The following is a 17,546-nucleotide window of genomic DNA, read 5'->3' on the forward strand; positions in this document are numbered from 1 at the left end:
TTTTTTTGATAGAGACAGGGTCTCACTGTTGTTGCCCAGGCTGGTCTCGAACTCCTGGCCTCAAGCAATTCTCCCACCTCAACCTCCCAAAGTGCTGGGATTACAGGTGCGAGTTACCACACCCAACCATGCTTAGATTTGATTTTGCCTTTCATCCATTCTAAACTATTGTGCTTCCTCATGTATTTATTCTACAGTATTGCTGAATGCTGCTTAAGACTGTGAAGAGTATGAATTATGATGCCATCAATTCTGGAAGTACAGAGATAGGTCAGAGCTTCCTCAAGAGGCTGGAGTCCTCCTTGAAGCCTAGCAACAAAGCTAACTATGTGGCTTCCATAAATATTTCAGGAATTAATGCATGATCCCAAGATTGAGACAGCATGTACAGAACTAACAGAATGCAGTGAAAAGGGCCAGGCAAAGAATCCAAGGGCCAGGTGCAGTGGCTCACACCTCTAATTCCAGTGCTTTGGGAGGACAAGGCAGAAGGATTGCTTGAGGCCAGGAGTTCAAGACCAGCCTAGGCAACATAGCGAGACCCTGTCTCTATAAAAAATTAGAAAAATTAGCCTGGCATGGTAGTGCACACCTGTAGTCCCATCTACTCAGGGGGCTGAGGTAGAAGGATCGCTTGAGCCTAGGAGTTCAAGGCTGCAGTGAGCTATGATGGAGCCACTGTACTCCAGCCTGGGTGACAGAGGGAGACCCTGTCACTTAAAAAAAAAAAAAAAGAAAAGAATCCGAGGAGAAAGCATTTTCCACACTAGGCCATCAGGAGCCAGTTCCATTAGCCTCGAAGGGCTCCTTGAACCTGGATATGTGAAGCATAGGAGGTAGGCCTCGCCTCTCTAATCCACAGTAACCTGGAAGCTGGGCTCAGGGCACAGATGGGACCTTTTAAATAATTCAGTAATCCAGTTTTCTTTTAAATTTGATTTATGCTCACTGTAAAAAATTTGAAAAATATACAATTATACAAAAATAACCACCCGTAATCCTATCATTAGAGAATAATCATTGCTGGTCTTTCATTTTATTTGATGTGCTTATTCCCTAATTTCTGTCTTTACTTAACCCTTAGAACTATATCATTAGTATATTTCCATGTTAAGCCTCTTTGTATTTCAAGTCTGCATAACAATCTTCTATTTTTAGACATGGAGGAGATCTCTTTTTTTCTTTTTTTTATGAGATGGGGTCTTGCTATGTTGCTCAGGCTGGTCTCAAACTCCTGGGCTCAAGTGATCCTCCTGCCTCAGCCTTCCAAGTAGCTGAGATTACAGGTACACACCACCATGCCTGCCTACAAGACATTTAGGAGTTTCCTAATTTTTCCACAGTCATGAGTAAGGCTTTGAGGGCTGCCCTTGTACATAAAGCTGCTGCTTCATCTGCCTCCTGCATTAGCTGCCTGGACTCCTCACTCCAGGCTGCAGCCTCAGCCAGCTTGCTCTCTTAGGCATCAGCCTCTGTTTATAGCTCTCTAGAACTGCTGTGTCCCTGAGGTGTTGGTGCTACCCAGGCAGTCTTTGAGCTCCCACCCTCAACACAGTCTCCCAGGGCAGGCTCAGTTCCTCCCATGCACTCGTTTGAGCTTTATTGAACATCACTAACATCATCTCCTCCTCTGAGATAAGCAGCCTCTCTTGGCCTCCACCGAGTCAGAGCCTGCCACTCTCCCATAACCTGCACTGGTTTCAGTCACTGCATGCTGACGTGATCATCAGTTCACTTGTTACCCCGCCCCCATTATACCGCCAACATCCCTCATGTCCTAGAACGCAGCAGGGCCTAGGATGTACTATGGACCCAGAAATGTTTGATGAACAAATGAATCACTGAATGGTTGAAACCCTAGAAGCGGGCTTCACTAGCTCTTCATGCTGAGTATTTCTTGAAAAGATTAAAAAATATGCCCATACATACTACTACTTCCTACCACATGCCCCTGTTCAAGGTTCAAAATGAGATCCCATTGCCAGAGCACTTTCACCTACCTCCCCCTCCACCAGGGCGTGCAGCCCAGTGTCCTCCCAGAGTCCACAGCTCACCCTGCTGCATCTCTAGTCCTGTCTGTCAGTTCAAAGTTAAGGCTGGGCCTGACCTCCTCGTTCTCTTTTGCTAGATTGTGCCGTGGTGGCAGGGACTGGGTTCCTACCAGTATTCATACCTGTTTTCATAGCACAAGTATTTAATATTCACTGATATACCTACAAAAGAGAAGAATAGCTCACCTTTACCAAGTCCTTGAGTCTGTATAAAACACACATGCTTTCTCATTGCATCCTCACATCAACACAGTGTGGTGGGGACTGCCATCATCCCCATTTTACAGATGCAGAGGCTGAAGCTCAGAGGTTAAGCCTGTGGTTACATAGCTAATAAGGGAAATCTGGGACTTAAGCCCTATAATTCAAGAACCCACAGACTTAATTATGAACCATATTAAAAGATGTTTGCAAAAACATCAGGAGTGGAGGAGGAGGGATAGTGAGGAACATTAGAAAGGGGAGCAATGTTGCCATTGTAACCCACCTGTCCTTCCCTGCAGCCCTTTCAGGTCTCCATCAGTGGGAACCTGTGCCCGTGGCCCACATACACCACTAGCCAGACCATTTTGCGCAATGTAAAACCCTGTTCAGATGGCTACCAGAAACGAACAAGGTAAGCCACGGTCAGCCCTATGGTGGGTGGGTGGGTATAGACCAGGCACTGGGCCAGGAGACAGGGCAGGGGTATGTGCTGTCCCAGACGGAGGGTGCAAGGGCCCCGTGGGGTGCTTGTCACATATCAGCCCACCATCCCCTGCAGTAGCTGGCAGCAGGAGCCCTTTGGCATTGCCAAGCCCAGGTACCTGGAGCAGCTGGAAAACTACCTACGCAAGGAGCTCCTCTTGGTGGGATTAAGCAAAGATTCTGCCCAGGAGCTGAAGCTGCAGGTCAGAGCCATAGAATAAACATGGGAAGGGCAAGGGGAAAGGGTGGGAAGACCACCTATGAGGACTGCATACGTGAAACCTTCAGGGGAGACTGGCCTCTTCTAGCTCTCCTAGGTCTCCCTCCCTGAAGAGAAGCATGTCCTGGGAAAAAGCCACTGTGCAGGCACGACTGCAGTGTGGAACCAAAACTCTCCTGAGGCTTGAGTTTCCTCACCTGAGTCGGGGGAACTGGATGCTGTGCCCATTCCCTTCAGCTCTGCAATCCCTTGCACCCAGGTTGGGTCATTGGATATCAGCGGATGGAGCCTGAATCCTGGCAGTTGGGCAAGCAGAGGTCATACAGTGTCCACCTGCCACCCCAAGCTTAAGGAACTAGCCCAGACACATAAAGAGGAAGAAAGGAGGATCTAGATGCAACCCAGATTCTGGCACATATTAGAGAGAAAATCACCATGTCTTCTCAAATAGGGGTGAGGACAGGGTCCCCAGCTTCTGACATAGTCACTGACTGATGCATTTGCTGAGCGCTGGCTGTGTGCCCAGCCCTGGGCTGGGGCCTCACATACAATCTCACAAGCAGAAGGTCCCTCACCAACAAGGAAGCAGAAGCTTGGAGAAGGCACATCACCATGAAGTGATAGGACTAGGATTCAAACCCAGGGCTGTTCCTGGAGCCTGTACTCCTTCCAGTAAGCAATGCTGCCTCCAAAAACTCGCTGTGTGTTCAAGTGGGGCAGGAGACCACACCTCCACTATGAGGTCAGAATGCAAGGCTAGAACCTTCAATCTCCTCTGTTCCCACAGGGCTCTAAGATGGGGAGAGGACGCAAGTGAGTGGCCAGCTGATGCACTATCTGGAAGGCAAGAGGCTGGCTGGCTGGCTGCATGGAGAGCCAGAGGGGACTTGGGCACAGAGTGGGAGGTCTCACCCCTGGTGGTCTGCCAGGCCTCAGAGATAGTATCAGGAGAGGCCTCCAGAGAGCTGCCCCCAGCTCTGTGGCAGTGTGAATGACTCAGGTGGTGCCCGAGGCATTTACCTGAATATAGGTGACCTGGCAGCCTCATGCTGAAACATTTCTAAGCCCAGTAAAGAAAAACACCACACTGAGGGTGGCGGCTGTAGGCCAGGAGGTGACCAGTTCCATTTTCTTGCCAGCCTTACAGAGAGATCTTTGAGTTTTTCATAGAGGACTTCAAAACGTACAAGCCGTTACTGTGCTCCATCAAGAATGCATACGAGGTGATGTTAGGTAAGAATGCAGCTCCCCTCCTAGGCCCAGCCTGGAAGGGGCAGAGAGGATCTTATTCTGACCTTCTGTGGCTCTACAGCAGGGCTGGGGCAGCTACCAACTGGGCCTTGAGGTCACCAAGCCCAACTCAGCCTTTTCTGCACACACTGTTCTGTGATAGAGCACTTGACAACCTCCCATCCTTGAGAAGCATGGTGGGGCAGTATCTGTAGGAAATAGAGTGAACCCCATAAGAGAGTGAGTACTCAGGAGGTGCAGTTGCAGGACTAAAGACTGTAGGGGAGACCCCAGTCTTCATCTGAACTCTCTCCCTTATTTAAAAGCAAGTACAGGAAGGCCTAAAGCAAGGGTCATGGCTTTGAACGAGGTGTGCATAGATTCCTGGCGTTTGCAAGTGACATAACCACTCATCCGTGACCTTAGGGTCTGTTTCCTGGCTGTTGTCCTGGAACTCTAAAGGAACTCTCCAACCTGTCTCTGCTTAGCCCACCAAAGGGAGAGGATTCGGGCTCTGGAGCCCCTGAAGGCCAAGCTTGTCACTGTGAATGAAGACTGCAATGAGAGGATTCTGGCCATGAGGGCTGAGGAGAGACACGAGATCTCCATGCTCAAGAAAGAAAAGATGACGTTGCTAAAACTCATTGACAAAAAGAATGAGGAGAAGATCTCATTGCAGAGTGAGGTGAATGGAAGTGGTGTGGTGACCAAGTCCCTGAATTCCTGCCCCACCACCAGGGTGACCCCCAGGCCACTCCACCCTCTGCTGGAATGATATGCTGAGCCACCATCTCCCCCCAGAGCCCCTGCTACCTCTACCCTTTGCCTTCATGCTTGGCTCAGCCCTGGCTGTGTGGCCCGAGTGCCCGCACTTGCCCTGCGGGAGGAAGCATGGGCATCTTGCTGGGTGCTCCGGGATGGCCGATCTCCTTCTTCCTCTACCTTTCCTATTCCCAAGACCTGATGGGGCGAACCAGCACCCATCCGTGCTCTGTGGTGACTAGCTGCATACAGGGCTCCAAAGGCAGCCCCTAACCACACAGCCACCTGCCCAACAGGTGAGCAAACTGAGGAAGAACTTGGCTGAGGAGTACCTAAACTACCTCAGCGAGCGAGATGCCCGCAAGATCCTCATCGCAGACCTGAATGAGCTGCGGTACCAGCGGGAGGACATGTCATTAGCCCAGTCCCCAGGTAAGCCCAAGACAGGTTTCTCTCCTCCTCAGAGGTGTTGGAGAGGAGTCTTGCTCTCACCACTCACTCTCATTCATTCAACATTCCTGATACCTGCTCATTGCATGCCCATTCATGGTGGAGATGTCCCTTCCACCACCTGGGGCTGCAGATCTTCTGAGCTGGACTGAGAATTGTAAGACCGTTGCTGGCAGCTGGGGCAGCCCAGACTCCCTGTGGGTTGGACAGGTCTGGTACCCCCTGTCCTGGGCTTTTTTTCTTAAACCTGAAACCCTAGGCTTAGGCAGATCCAGGGAATCCCAAGCAGGGAGGGCAGAGGACCTCAGGCATCCCCTGAGCAATACCCAACCCAGCCCTGGGCTCCAGGCCCCAGAGCCAGCATGATGTGGGCTGATGGGGTCCCGGCAGGCATCTGGGGGGAGGACCCCGTGAAGTTAACACTGGCTCTGAAGATGACCCGGCAAGACCTGACCCGCACGCAGATGGAACTCAACACCATGAAGGCCAACTTTGGAGATGTGGTACCCAGGAGGGACTTTGAAATGCAGCAGAAGACCAACAAGGATCTTCAGGAGCAGGTGCTGGTGGGCAGGCAGGGCCAGGCAGGGTAAAGCAGGGTCATGCAGGTGGGCAGCTAGGACCAATCACCTTGCCCTCAGCTGGACAGCCTGAGAGCCGACTACGAAGAGGTCCGCAAGGAGCATGAGATACTGCTGCAGTTGCACATGAGCACGCTGAAGGAACGGGACCAGTTCTTTTTCGAGCTGCAGGAGATCCAGCGCACCTCCACTCCACGGCCTGACTGGACCAAGTGTGAAGGTAATGATGGCCACTGGGGCCTCAGGGCCCCTGCTGAAGTACATAGTCTGGACTCCAGCTCCCTTTCCCCACCTGCAGATGTGGTGGCTGGGGGCCCAGAGCGCTGGCAAATGTTGGCTGAGGGCAAGAACAGTGACCAGCTGGTGGATGTGCTCCTGGAGGAGATCGGCGAGGGGCTGCTCCGGGAGAAAGACTTCTTCCCTGGTCTGGTAGGGGAGTCCCCAGGAGGGAGACTGAGGGCCGGAGCCAGAACAGCCATACCTTGCTACTAGAGACTTGAGCTTCTGGGGGAACCATCTGGGGGGTCTTCCCTGCTTGGGGAGGAGGCCACAGATAGGCCCAGAGATGAGCTAACACCCTCCCTTCTAGGGCTATGGGGAATCTGTCCCCTCTTTCCTTCGGTTTGAAGGCCTTGTGGAGAACAAGAAGCCAACCAAGAAGGATGTGGTAAACCTCCTCAAGGATGCCTGGAAGGAACGTCTCACACAGGAACAGGTCAGATCTCACAAGCCACTTTGGCCCAGTGTGGCCTTCAGATCCAGAGTCCTCCAGGGGGTCCCCTCAAGGTGCCAGCAAGGAGGGAGGAGGGCCAACTGACCCTGGGGCAGGCTGACCAAGCATTCCCATCCTGCAGAAAGAGAAGTTCCCAGATTTCTTCTTTAATTTCCTGGAGCGTCGCTTTGGGCCCAGTGATGCCATAGCCTGGGCTTATACCATTTTTGAAAATATCAAGCTCTTCCACTCCAGCGAGGTCATGAGTCAGTTCTATGCAGTCTTGATGGGAAAGGTGAGCTTGGGCCTGACTCTGTGTTCCCCTCGGGGAGGCAGACAGGGGCCTGTATCCCCAGCATAGCCCAGCCCTGCCCCCACCACTCTGGAAGCAGCAAGTTAGTGAATGCTCCCTTCCCTATAGAGAAGTGAAAGTGTGTATGTCAACCAGAAGGAGACAATAGCCCAGCTGCTGAAGGAAATGACAAATGCTGACAGTCAGAAGGAGGGGATGCTAACCATGGAGCAGTTCAGGTGAGAGGCCAGTCCAGGCTACCCTGAACTCCTGCCCAACGTATCTGGCCAGGCTCCTGGATGTGCAGGGAAAAGGGGAGCCTGGCAGGAAGAACCACAGCCTCAACACTCACTGTCCTTTTGAACACCACGGAGATGAGTGGTCAGGCTTCAGCAGGCCCCTGTTGGCCCTCATGTCTCCCCACAGCACAGTTCTCAAGAGTACCTTCCCTCTCAAGAAGGAAGAGAAAATTCTGGAGCTGATGGAGGCAGGGGGCTGGCATCCCAACAGCGACAATGCAGACTTCCTCAACTACCGCGCATTGTTTCTGGAGGTGGGTGGGTGGGTCCAGGGACTCGCCTAGCCCCTACACTAGCCTCAGCTGGACCCTAGCCAATGTGCTCTCACCCCGACTTATGGCCCCTCCCAGGATGAGGAAGGCCAGAGTGAGCCCTTTGTGCAAAAGCTGTGGGAACAGTACGTGGATGAGAAGGATGAGTACTTACAGGAGCTGAAGCAGGAGCTGGGCATTGAACTGTGAGTGACCTTGGGGCCCTCAGGCCAATTCATCCATAGCGAGTCACCAGTCACCCTTTGATCCTTGCACTGGGACACAGGGTGGCACCTCAAGCCCCTGGGTCTCCCTGTGCACTGAGCATGCTGCTGTGTACCATTGCTCAAGCCTGGCAGAAAGGAGGGCACCTGGGAGTCTGGGGCACATGAAAAAGATGTCATGGCCCGTTTCTCTTTTCTTATGGGACAGCTACAGTGATGTGACCCTACCCAAGCTACGTGGGGCCCTGATGAGCATCGACTCCAGCCTGGACAAGCAGACTCTGAATACCTATATCAGCCAGGCTTTCCAGCTCCCTGTGTCAGAACTGCCAGAGGAGGGTGATGGGAAGGAAGAGGGCATTGTGGTACGGCTCCAGACTGCACTGGAACGGCTTCAGGTGATTGACGTAAGGCGCAGGGGGCCAAGAGAGCAGGAGCCTGCAAGCTAGGACCACTGTGGGCAGCCTGAGTGCTCCAGTACTGCTACCCGCTGATTTTAGTATAAAATTGTTTTTCTGGACCCATACCATTCTCCAGGCTGTGCTGGGGAGTTGTGGGGAGGGGGATAAGTCCCTGCCTGGCTGGCCCCAGGACATGCACCAATATTCTGTTTATAACATTTTATTGATGCTGGGGGGATGGGGAAAAGACCTGGAGGAGTAAGTGGTATCAAGGGGCCCCAGGTGGGGACAGGGCAAGTGTTGAGGCCTGGCCACTACTGGGCAGGGAAGACAGAGTTGCCACTGAATGCACAGGGGATGAGCAGCTGCCGGTACTCCAGGGGCAGGTGCCGTTCCACAAGCACATGCAGCGAGACTTGGTCGGTGACCAGGCCCTGCCTGCAGCAGAGGAAGAGGAGGAACAGATGGAATCAGCACCAGCACTCTCACACCCAGCACCTCCCCCTTCCACCCTCTCACCGTCGCATCAGCAGCTCCAGGTCCTCTGGCTTTACAGTCCTGCGGCCAGCATGGGTAGCAAATGCCTCCAGATCATCACAAAGATGTCGGAAATACTTATCTAGGCTGCCAAGAAGGTTGGGATAGAGCAGACTCAACAGTCTGTTTATGACCTGCAGGGCTCCTCTCCCCACCCTGAGTGTCCAGGACTCACCATTTCTCCACTATCTCAAGAGCCGCCTTCTCCATGGGCATCTTAGCATAGAAGCTAAAGAGTTTTGCATAGTGGCTCAGTCCAGTCTTGTAGGGATCTTGGCGGGGCCTGGGGCCAGTGGCTCGGGGCCTAGGGGGAAGCCTGGCCGACAGAGGCTCCAGAGGCTCTGAAGATAAGCTGGGGGAAGGAGTGGACAGAGGTAGCTGAACTATACTGCCGAAGGCTCCTGCTGAGCCCTGGACCAGCAGCTCCAGCCATGTACTGATGAGGGGCAGCAGAGTCAGGAGCCACGTAGACCTGGTCTTTCCCTAGGGTCCTGTTCCTCCATAGTCAACCCAATGTCCTAGTCTAGTCTTATCATCTATGTTGGTACTTGCTTAGGTCCACGACCCCCAGCCTCAGAACGGACATTCTCTCCCCTCAGTCTATTGCAGCCTATCCTGATTCTGCTAATCCTCCTCCAGGAAGCCTTCTCTGACTACATACTGACCAAAGCACTTCCCCCTTGCCCAGGCTCCTCTAAGCCCCTGGAGGCAGACACCAGGATGACAGATGTGCGCTCAGTGAGCCCTCCTCAGCCCAGCTCAGGTTGCTCTGCTGGGTAATCTGCATACTTGTGGGAAGGGGATGACCCTGTGTACATGGGTTGCCCGATGCCAACCTCAGTGCCTGCCCCCTTCCCGAGAGGCCCATGAGGAATGGGGTTATGGGATCTTACACTGCAGGGCCAGGAGGCGGGACTGGCTCAAGAAGCTGATGAAGTTGCTTGGGCTGGAGAAACTCTGGGGTGTTGCAGGCCAACTCTGGGCTTGCTGTAGAGGAATTGCAGGGTCACAGACGGCTCGGGGCTGACCATCTCACCCAGTCCTGCAGGTCCAGTCTCTTTGTCCTGTTTCTCAAGGGCCCCACCTCGCTCCAACCAAGCAGGTGCTCCTCAGAGTCTCCCTGGCCCCCTAACACCACCAGTGCCCAGAAACACCACCCAGGCAAGCCCCTTCTATGTGCCAGGGCCTGAACACAGCTGTTACCAGTCACCCCATGGTCCCTGCACTGGGTGTCTTACCTGTCCTACCAGAGGTGTCCTCATCCCCTGATGATCCTTCTGGCTCCCCAGGCTCAACAGCCTCCAGGGATCCCTCTGCTTCTGTCACTTCCATGTATCCCTCAGGCTCTCCCGCCTCCAAAGGTCCCTGTGCTCCTGTCGCCTCTTTCATTTCACTCACGCTCAAGCCTTTTTCTTCTTCTTCCATCCTTTTCTCTGCCTCCTCACAAACTCCATCCTGTAAGGGCTCTACTCCACGTCCAGAGATACTACTGCTGGTGTTCCGGAAGCCCAGAGCAAGGGCATTGACCTCCTCTGCCTTTCCTGCCAGAAACTGAGCTGGCTTCCCAGGGCCTGCATGAGGGGAGAGAATACAGGCTGCAGAAGCAGCAGGCCAAGCTCTGGGAAGCGTAAAGATGGACTAGCAAACCTTGCCTTGCCCACTGAGGAGACAAAGCCAGAAGCAGCACCAGGACATGAATTTGGAGTCTCCTGGCCTAACATGGACTCTGCTCTCGGACGGACGAGGGACCCACAGTCAAGAGGCTCTGGGGACACATATATGGACTTGAGGAAGGAAAACCATCACTGCCAACTCTCACCCAAGCTAACTAAGCTCCAGGCCACCTGCTCCACATACTCACTGTTGTTCCATGGCGCAGACCCACTGCTCCGTGTCCTGCGACTGGCAGCCCTCTCAGTGTCTTCAGCCGCTGTGTGAGAGGGGAGGGGCAGGGAGCGACGCACACTGGGGGAGCGGTCAACCAAGGGCTGGGAGAAAGGCTGGGTGTCCTCCAACACAATGTCTGTTGGCAGAGTAATAACAGGGCTTCTGAGGCTGTCACCTGGAAATCAAGGGCCAGCAGGCATTCAGTGCATTCCAGGTACCCCTGCTGCTACCCAGAGTTACCAGGACCTGGACAGTGGGCCCCATGGCCTTCAGAGAGAGAAGACGACCTAGCACTCTAAGGCTTCTCTCTCTTCCACAGCTCTCCTTGCTTATCCTCCTGTTCCTTAGCCTGGCATTCCTAGGCCTCCACAGCTGCCCACTCCACCCCCCAACTGCTCTCTCATGCCGCTGCTCTCTCCTTCTCACTCTGCTCCTTCTGCCCAGAACACTCCTCTTACCCTGGTGAACTTGACTTGTCTTCTGCAGTCAGCCTCCCAGGTCAGCTTTCATTGGCCAGCTGACCCTGAAACCTGGTCCCTTTCAACCTCCAATCAGCTTCAGCCACCACATCATACCCCTTTCCTACCTTTAACCCTATAGCTCCTCAAGGATATGGGTCCTCGAAGACACTAAGGGATAAAGACTGGGCACCACCAAGGCAAGGGGCACCTTGTAGAAAGAAAGCAGAAACTCCTTGTAGATCTACTGACCAGGTGTGCTCACTGTTCTTGACCCCACCAAGAGGGAAGCAACCCTGACTTGGCAGAACCTCTTATCTGGCATAGGCGTAAGCTTTCCCAAAGGCCAGAAGGGGAAAATCTCAACCTTACTTGGAGGAGCCAAGGAAGTATCACGCAGATCCTGCAAAAAGGCACCCACATCTACGGCTCGGCGAGTGCCAGGTCTGCGGGCCAAGCCAGGCCTCTGCACTGACTGTGGCTGAAGAGGTGTGGCAAAGGTCAGGTTGAGGGAGCTGGTGAGAAGGAGGAGGCACAAAGAAAAGTCAGGTGCTTGAGGCCCAGTTTTCCTCTAGGATTCCCCCATCTGCAGCGGGGTTCTCATCTCTTAGAACACAGCCAACATGCTATGGGGCTAAACCTGGCAGGGAGTGGTATGGCCAGATTCCATCTCAGTCAGCACCTCCCTCCCAAGCTTCTCCTCCACCAACCCCCAGAACAGAGAAGAGCACCTGGCGAGGGATGAGGCATCAGCATTCCCACGAGGCTCTATCAGTGACCGGCAAGAAAATGTAAAAAGAAGAAACCATGGGAAGTTATCCAGGCCTTTGAGAGCCCTCTCTGGCTCTCCTCAGGCTCTCTAGAGGACAGGAGGGTGAGGGTAGCAACAGGTGGTATCCAGGGCCTCACCTTGGGGGACAGGCAGCTCTTGGTCCACTCCCTGCTGAAACACCGATAGTCTCAGCCTCTGCTTCCTCCTGCCAGGGGCCAGCAAAGCTGGACCCAGAGTCGTGGGGGGCTCAGGCTCAGGAAGTTGCAGCTCCAAGCTATAAGGATGGAGCTTATTTTAGACAGACCAGGAAGACCAATTCTGACTTCTGAGGCCCCCAAAGGCTTCCCTGACGAGAACTTCCCAACAGCCCATTCCAAGGGTGGGGTTCACCGTGCACCTGCCCCGACTGCTTTCCCGTCTGGAGGGCTGGACCACTTGTGGCGCTGGCACTGGCTTCACCACTGACTCTGGCTTCAGGATGGAAGATTCCGGGGCTGCAGAAACACCAAGGAGAGGGTGGGGCTGACAGAACAGGCTGCCCTGAATGTGGAATACCATAAGACTGGTGTTGGACTGGTGCCTGACCCTGACTGGCAGGCCAGCACCCACTCACCAGTTAGTAGAATGTTCTTCAGCAGAGTCCGAGGTGTCTGTTCCTCCAGGTGCCCACTGGCTTGAGCATGGGCCAATCTGCCACTAGACTATGGGCAAAACCACCAGACAATCAGTCTGTTCATTCGCCTTGAGATTTCCTCAAGGAGGGCTCTAGAGTAGAGCTGGACCTCAGGGCCTCCTCAAGGCAGCCAAGGGCCTATAGTGCTCAGTAGGCTGGGAACTTACCCTGGCTCCACGGGAATTCCATCTGGCAGTTGTCTTTGTTTGGCTTCTCAGCCTCCTGGAGGAAGGTGTTTCAAGCAGGGCTCTCTGGGCACTGTGTAAAGGCCAGGGCTCTGAGAAGTGTGTGTGTGTGGAGGGGGTGGAGGATGCAAAGATGTGCCTTCACCAGGGGTCTTGGTCTGAAACCCTTTTCCGTCAGGGCCAGGGACCCAGAAACAACTTGCCCCTCCCACAGCCCCTGTTCCCAGCCCTATGTCAACAGCGGTGTGGATGAAGATGAGCCCTGGGGTATGGGAAGACAGAGGGAACATGATTGAACCAGAAGGAGGGTCTGAAGGAGGGTCTGAGGAGAGTCTGAGAAAGGCTTCACAGAGATGACTTTAGCAGAATCATAAGGGATAAGTAGGGGTTAGCCACACAGACAAAAGGAGCAAGTGGAAGAGTATTCATTCCAGACATTAAAATAACAATGCAAGAAGGATATTTAAGTATTTTTAAACCTTTTAAGTACTTGTCAGGGTTTGACAGCAACCTTCCCCAGCCCTAGTCTCTCCAGTCCAGTCCTTCTCAGATTCCAGAGCCACGTAAACGGCTCCCAGGTAACAGCTCCCACCTCATCACGGCTAAGTCTAAAACCTACACTGAATAGCTGCCCATTCCCTATAAAGGAACCGCATTGTCCCAGTCTGGCAGATGCCAACTTCTGCATGCACTGCACCATGAGCTCACCACGGCCCTCACCCACCCACAATCCCACTAAGTCAGGCCAAATTCCCTGCTCCCCAGCAAAGCATCTTTCCAGTTCCTGTCTCCCAAGTTCTGCCCAGGCTGTGCTCGCTAGCTCCTTTCCCATCTCCCAGCTGGAAGCTACAGAGACAGTAAGACTGAATGTGCAGGGATGGTGGGGACCTCTCCGAAACACCCCAGGTTGGTCTGGCGGAAAGCAGCCTAGAGGACAGAGAGTCAGGTTCTAAGTGCCGGTCCTTCGCCTCCAGAGGCCGACCCCCAAGGTCCGGCTGTCTGGAGCCCTGAGAGCGGGGCACAAACAGCTGGCTTGAGCCAGGCTAGGGCAGTGGAGCCAGTTCTCAGAGACCCGGGCCCTGCACTTCTCGAGACTCAGTTTCCTTCTTCAGACAGGGTTGGCGCTGGATCCCACCCAGACCCCACTCCCCACCGTCCCTCTAATTGTTCACGTACTCGGGCAGCGCCCTCACATACCCAGCTCGAGCACTCCGGGGTCGCCGCGGGGTGCGCGGGTCCGCCGTATCCAGCACGCGCCGCAGCAGCGTGCGCGGTGTAGGCTCCCCGAGGATGCTGCGGTCCGCCATTGCCTCTGAAGAGACCCCTCCTAACTGCTGAGCCCGCTGTAGGCGCCGCATTCCCGCCGCCGCATTTAAGGTAACTCTCGCGATGCTGCCGCACAGCACCACGGGAATTGTAGTTCTTGCCCTGCCGAAGCTCACGACGTGGACAGTGGTGGTTGAAAACTTGGCTGCTTTTGAGGCAGCCTTAAAGGAGGCCAGCCTGAGCAAACCTATGCAACCAGTCCAAGTCTTGGTTTCCTCATCTGTAAATTGAGGATGATACTTACCTAATAAGGGTCTTGTAATGATTCAAGGAGTTAATGTTTAACTCAGGATCTGACACATGGTAAGCCAGGGCATCAATAAATAGTCGCTATTATTACAATGCCTCTCATTCATATGTCCCTCTGTAAAGATGAGGAGAAACAGTTGGGCCAGGAAAAAGAATTTTATCCTATATGTGACGTGGTCAGATTCCCATTTGCAAAGACGGCTGTCTGTAGGGTCTGTATTTTATCAGAAGAGACCAGGTTGCAGGTTCCAAGGCTAGTAGACTGTGATCCAGCATAGATGTTATGATCTTAAAACAGTGCAATTTTGAGATGAATTCTGGCTCTCAAAATTTCTGCTAATGCTGGAGATGCTTACCATATTATGTAAGTGCTTTCTGTATTTTTCACTGCTTCACGATCTCCCACCTTTCTTTTTCTTATTTTTTCTTTTATTTTTTTTAGAAACAAGGTCTCACTTTGTGGCCCTGGCTGGAGTACAGTGGTATGATCATAGCTCACTGCAACCTAGAACTCAAGTGATCTTCCTGTCTCAGCCTTCCAAATAGCTGGGACTATAGTCCCATGCCACCACTCCCACCTAATTTAAAAGAAAAAAAATTTTGTTCATTTGAAATGGGTTGTCAGGCCGGGCACGGTGACTCACGCCTGTAATCCTAGCTCTCTGGGAGGCCGAGGCGGGCGGATTGTTTGAGCTCAGGAGTTCAAAACCAGCCTGAGCAAGAGCCAGACCCCGTCTCTACTAAAATTAGAAAGAAATTAATTGGCCAACTAAAAATATATAGAAAAAATTAGCCGGGCGTGGTGGCACATGCCTGTAGTCCCAGCTACTCGGGAGGCTGAGGCAGAAGGATCGCTTGAGCCCAGGAGTTTGAGGTTGCTGTGAGCTAGGATGACGCCACGGCACTCTAGCCCGGGCAACACAGTGAGACTCTGTCTCAAAAAAAAAAAAAAAAAAAAAAAGAAATGGGTTGTCAAAAAAAAATAAAATAAAAATAAAAAAAAATTTTGTAGACATGAAGTTCTCACTATGTTGCCCAGGCTAGTCTTAAACTCCTGGCCTCAAGCAATCCCCCCCCGACCCCAAATATTAGGATTACAGGAATGAGCCACCTTCCCTGGCCATCCCCCACCTTTTTAAAATTTTCATGGCAACTGAATTGGAATTTAGTTTCTGAGTCCGCTGTGGAGTTCTTTTTCCCAGAATCTGCTCCTATATCAGGAGACAGGCATGGGCATATTTGTGCTTGGGTTAAAAATGGAGCAAAGAAAAAAATTAGATTCTTGCTCCTCAAAATTAAGAGAACTGTAGAGGAAAAGCATATCAACATTCCTTGTCATTTAGATCTGATCTCTGTGTCACCTGATTTAATTTGCTAGCCCTTTGCAGACACATTTCCATGGTCATTATCAACCACCTAAATGAACTTTTAAATTAGTTATTTATTAGTACAACCTTGAACTGATACAGAGAAAACAAAAATCTTCCCAAACAGTTTGAAACATGAGCTTCAGTCTGCTCAGTAATATTCTGTGTTCACAGAATTAAACTTTATATTTACTCTTTATTTAGAAAAAACCCTAAAAACACTGGGGAGAAGTAAGGGAGGAAGGAGTGAGAGAGATTGGCAAGGGCCAGACTATGTGGGGTCTTGCAAGCTCTGGGAAAGAGTTTGGATATCATTCTAAATGGAATAGGAAACCACTGGAGGGATTTAAACAGAGGTATGACATAATCAGATTTTCTTTGGCAGCCTTGTGAAGAACAGATTGTAGGAGAGGCAAGATTGGAAGCAGGGAGACACGTGATGAGGTTCTTGCCTTTCTCCAGAGGTGACAAGATAGAGGGTGGGCAGGGCAGTGGGGGTGGGGAGAAAGCCATGCAGTCCAAATATGCTTTGAGTGTAGAAGATAAATTGTAGATTAGAGGTGATTTTATGTACTGGAAGGCAGAGTTTTATTGAGCATAATCTTCAACATTCTGTGCATAAAGAAAGTATATCAATTCGACTTCTCACCATTTTTTGAGCAAGGTGAGTCTTGAGATAGGTAGGGTTTGAACCATATCAGTGACTGTATGACAATGAAAATACACAGTAACAGACACAATGATCTTTTGCTGAATTTTATCTCTCCTGCACACGTTATAAAAATTTAAACATGTAACAAAGTATGCATTCATGTTTGTTCTGTTGTTTAAATGATTCATCCAAATGAATGCATATCTTTTACCACGGGCTACACACACTAAATACTGCATTTCTAGATTTCAAAGGGTTTAAGCTGTAGACCTCAGCTGCACAGGACAGGAGAAGTGGGATTTTCTATTGTTATAGGTCAGCTGAAACCCACACAAATAACTAAGGATCACATTGGTTGTAAACACAATGAAAGTGATGGTAATGTTTGAGTGTTGGGACTAGAAAAAGTTCTCTTTTTCCCATTTTCCTGTATTTTTCTAAAACATTTTCAGCACAGTTCCACTTTATAATAAAGAACAACAAATTTTTTTTAGAAAAAGTACCTGATTTATTTTGTTTTTACATCAAATACTGTAATTAGAAATAATGTATACTAGGTTTCCATGTCATGCTTGCAATCTGTTATCAGGAGAGAAAAAATGAGGAGGGAGAGTTATGAAAAAAGGTGAAGAAAGGCAAGAAAAAGTGAGAGAAAGGGGGAACTCAGTAAAAGAGTTTGCAGTTAATTCCCCTGCTGGACCTACTACTTGGTTCTTCCCCGGTTTTCCACAACCTCTCGTTCTTTGAAATATTTTGCTCAAAGAAGTCGAGGGAGGGGGGAGGTGTCTTGTTACAATGCAAATCCTTTCGCTTAAAACCTCTCAACAGCTCCCAGTCGCCTGCAAAATAAAACCCCGTATCTTTTAATAGGGCCCAGTTAGGTATCTTTCTGCCCTTTTGCTACTCTGGCCACCCCCTTTCGAGCTCTTTAAGGGCAGAATCTAGCTCATTCCTGCTTTGGGGCCTTACGGGCTGGGTTCCGCGGCGAGAATTGGCTACTCCTCCTTTCCCAAGCTTTTTGTTGTTTTGTACTCCTGGGCCTCCGCCCCCCATTTTCTCCTCAATCCTGTTCATTGCTTTGGAGCGTTTATTTGTGATTAGACATCCATTCGCGTGCATTCACATCTACTTTCCAAAAGACATACCCTCATCCCTCTAAGTGGTCAGGCTCCAGAAGGGAAACACCGGTGAGTCTGGCTCCCCGAAACTCCCTGCACTGCGCACGACACATAGTAAGACGCCTATTGGTGACTTCGTTTAAGTCAATAAACGAGTCAGCG

The 17,546-nt window shown here is 51.5% G+C and overlaps 2 protein-coding genes across 2 annotated transcripts in view; one reads left to right on the top strand and one right to left on the bottom strand.

Moving 5' to 3' along the window:
- TSNAXIP1 (translin-associated factor X interacting protein 1) overlaps positions 1–8,208 on the top strand; it is a 14,386-nt gene extending 6,178 nt beyond the window's left edge. Inside the window, exons 3-16 of the mRNA XM_012660458.1 lie at positions 2,555–2,667; positions 2,815–2,941; positions 4,098–4,191; positions 4,677–4,873; positions 5,247–5,382; positions 5,791–5,960; positions 6,042–6,201; positions 6,280–6,410; positions 6,571–6,696; positions 6,836–6,988; positions 7,115–7,224; positions 7,412–7,538; positions 7,635–7,741; positions 7,968–8,208. Coding sequence (XP_012515912.1) covers positions 2,555–2,667; positions 2,815–2,941; positions 4,098–4,191; positions 4,677–4,873; positions 5,247–5,382; positions 5,791–5,960; positions 6,042–6,201; positions 6,280–6,410; positions 6,571–6,696; positions 6,836–6,988; positions 7,115–7,224; positions 7,412–7,538; positions 7,635–7,741; positions 7,968–8,208 — 1,992 coding nt within the window. The remainder of the gene's footprint in view (positions 1–2,554; positions 2,668–2,814; positions 2,942–4,097; positions 4,192–4,676; positions 4,874–5,246; positions 5,383–5,790; positions 5,961–6,041; positions 6,202–6,279; positions 6,411–6,570; positions 6,697–6,835; positions 6,989–7,114; positions 7,225–7,411; positions 7,539–7,634; positions 7,742–7,967) is intronic.
- Positions 8,209–8,364: 156 nt separating this feature from the next.
- Positions 8,365–14,040, bottom strand: CENPT (centromere protein T). Its single transcript, XM_012660610.1, has 13 exons — positions 13,870–14,040; positions 12,655–12,745; positions 12,428–12,515; positions 12,212–12,308; positions 11,952–12,088; positions 11,774–11,810; positions 11,415–11,557; positions 10,559–10,720; positions 9,936–10,268; positions 9,591–9,684; positions 8,873–9,049; positions 8,680–8,784; positions 8,365–8,598 (listed from the first exon to the last, which is right to left on the bottom strand). The coding sequence occupies exons 1-13, from the start codon at positions 14,028–14,030 to the stop codon at positions 8,475–8,477; spliced, it is 1,749 nt and encodes a 582-aa protein (XP_012516064.1). The 5' UTR covers positions 14,031–14,040; the 3' UTR covers positions 8,365–8,474.
- Between the last annotated feature and the right edge of the window lie 3,506 nt (positions 14,041–17,546).

The sequence above is a fragment of the Propithecus coquereli genome, unplaced genomic scaffold, assembly GCF_000956105.1.
Source record: "Propithecus coquereli isolate 6110/MARCELLA unplaced genomic scaffold, Pcoq_1.0 Scaffold67, whole genome shotgun sequence".
Classification (NCBI taxonomy): domain Eukaryota; kingdom Metazoa; phylum Chordata; class Mammalia; order Primates; family Indriidae; genus Propithecus; species Propithecus coquereli.

Bases quoted from the DNA above. Each gene is read 5' to 3' on its own strand.
- CENPT (XM_012660610.1), bottom strand. From the start codon at position 14,030: ATGCGGCGCCTACAGCGGGCTCAGCAGTTAGGAGGGGTCTCTTCAGAG. The intron at 12,089-12,211 runs GTGCACGGTGAA...CCATCCTTATAG, and splicing joins CGGGAAAGCAGTCGGGGCAG to CTTGGAGCTGCAACTTCCTG. The intron at 9,685-9,935 runs GTAAGACACCCA...ATTCCTCTACAG, and splicing joins GGACACCTCTGGTAGGACAG to CAAGCCCAGAGTTGGCCTGC.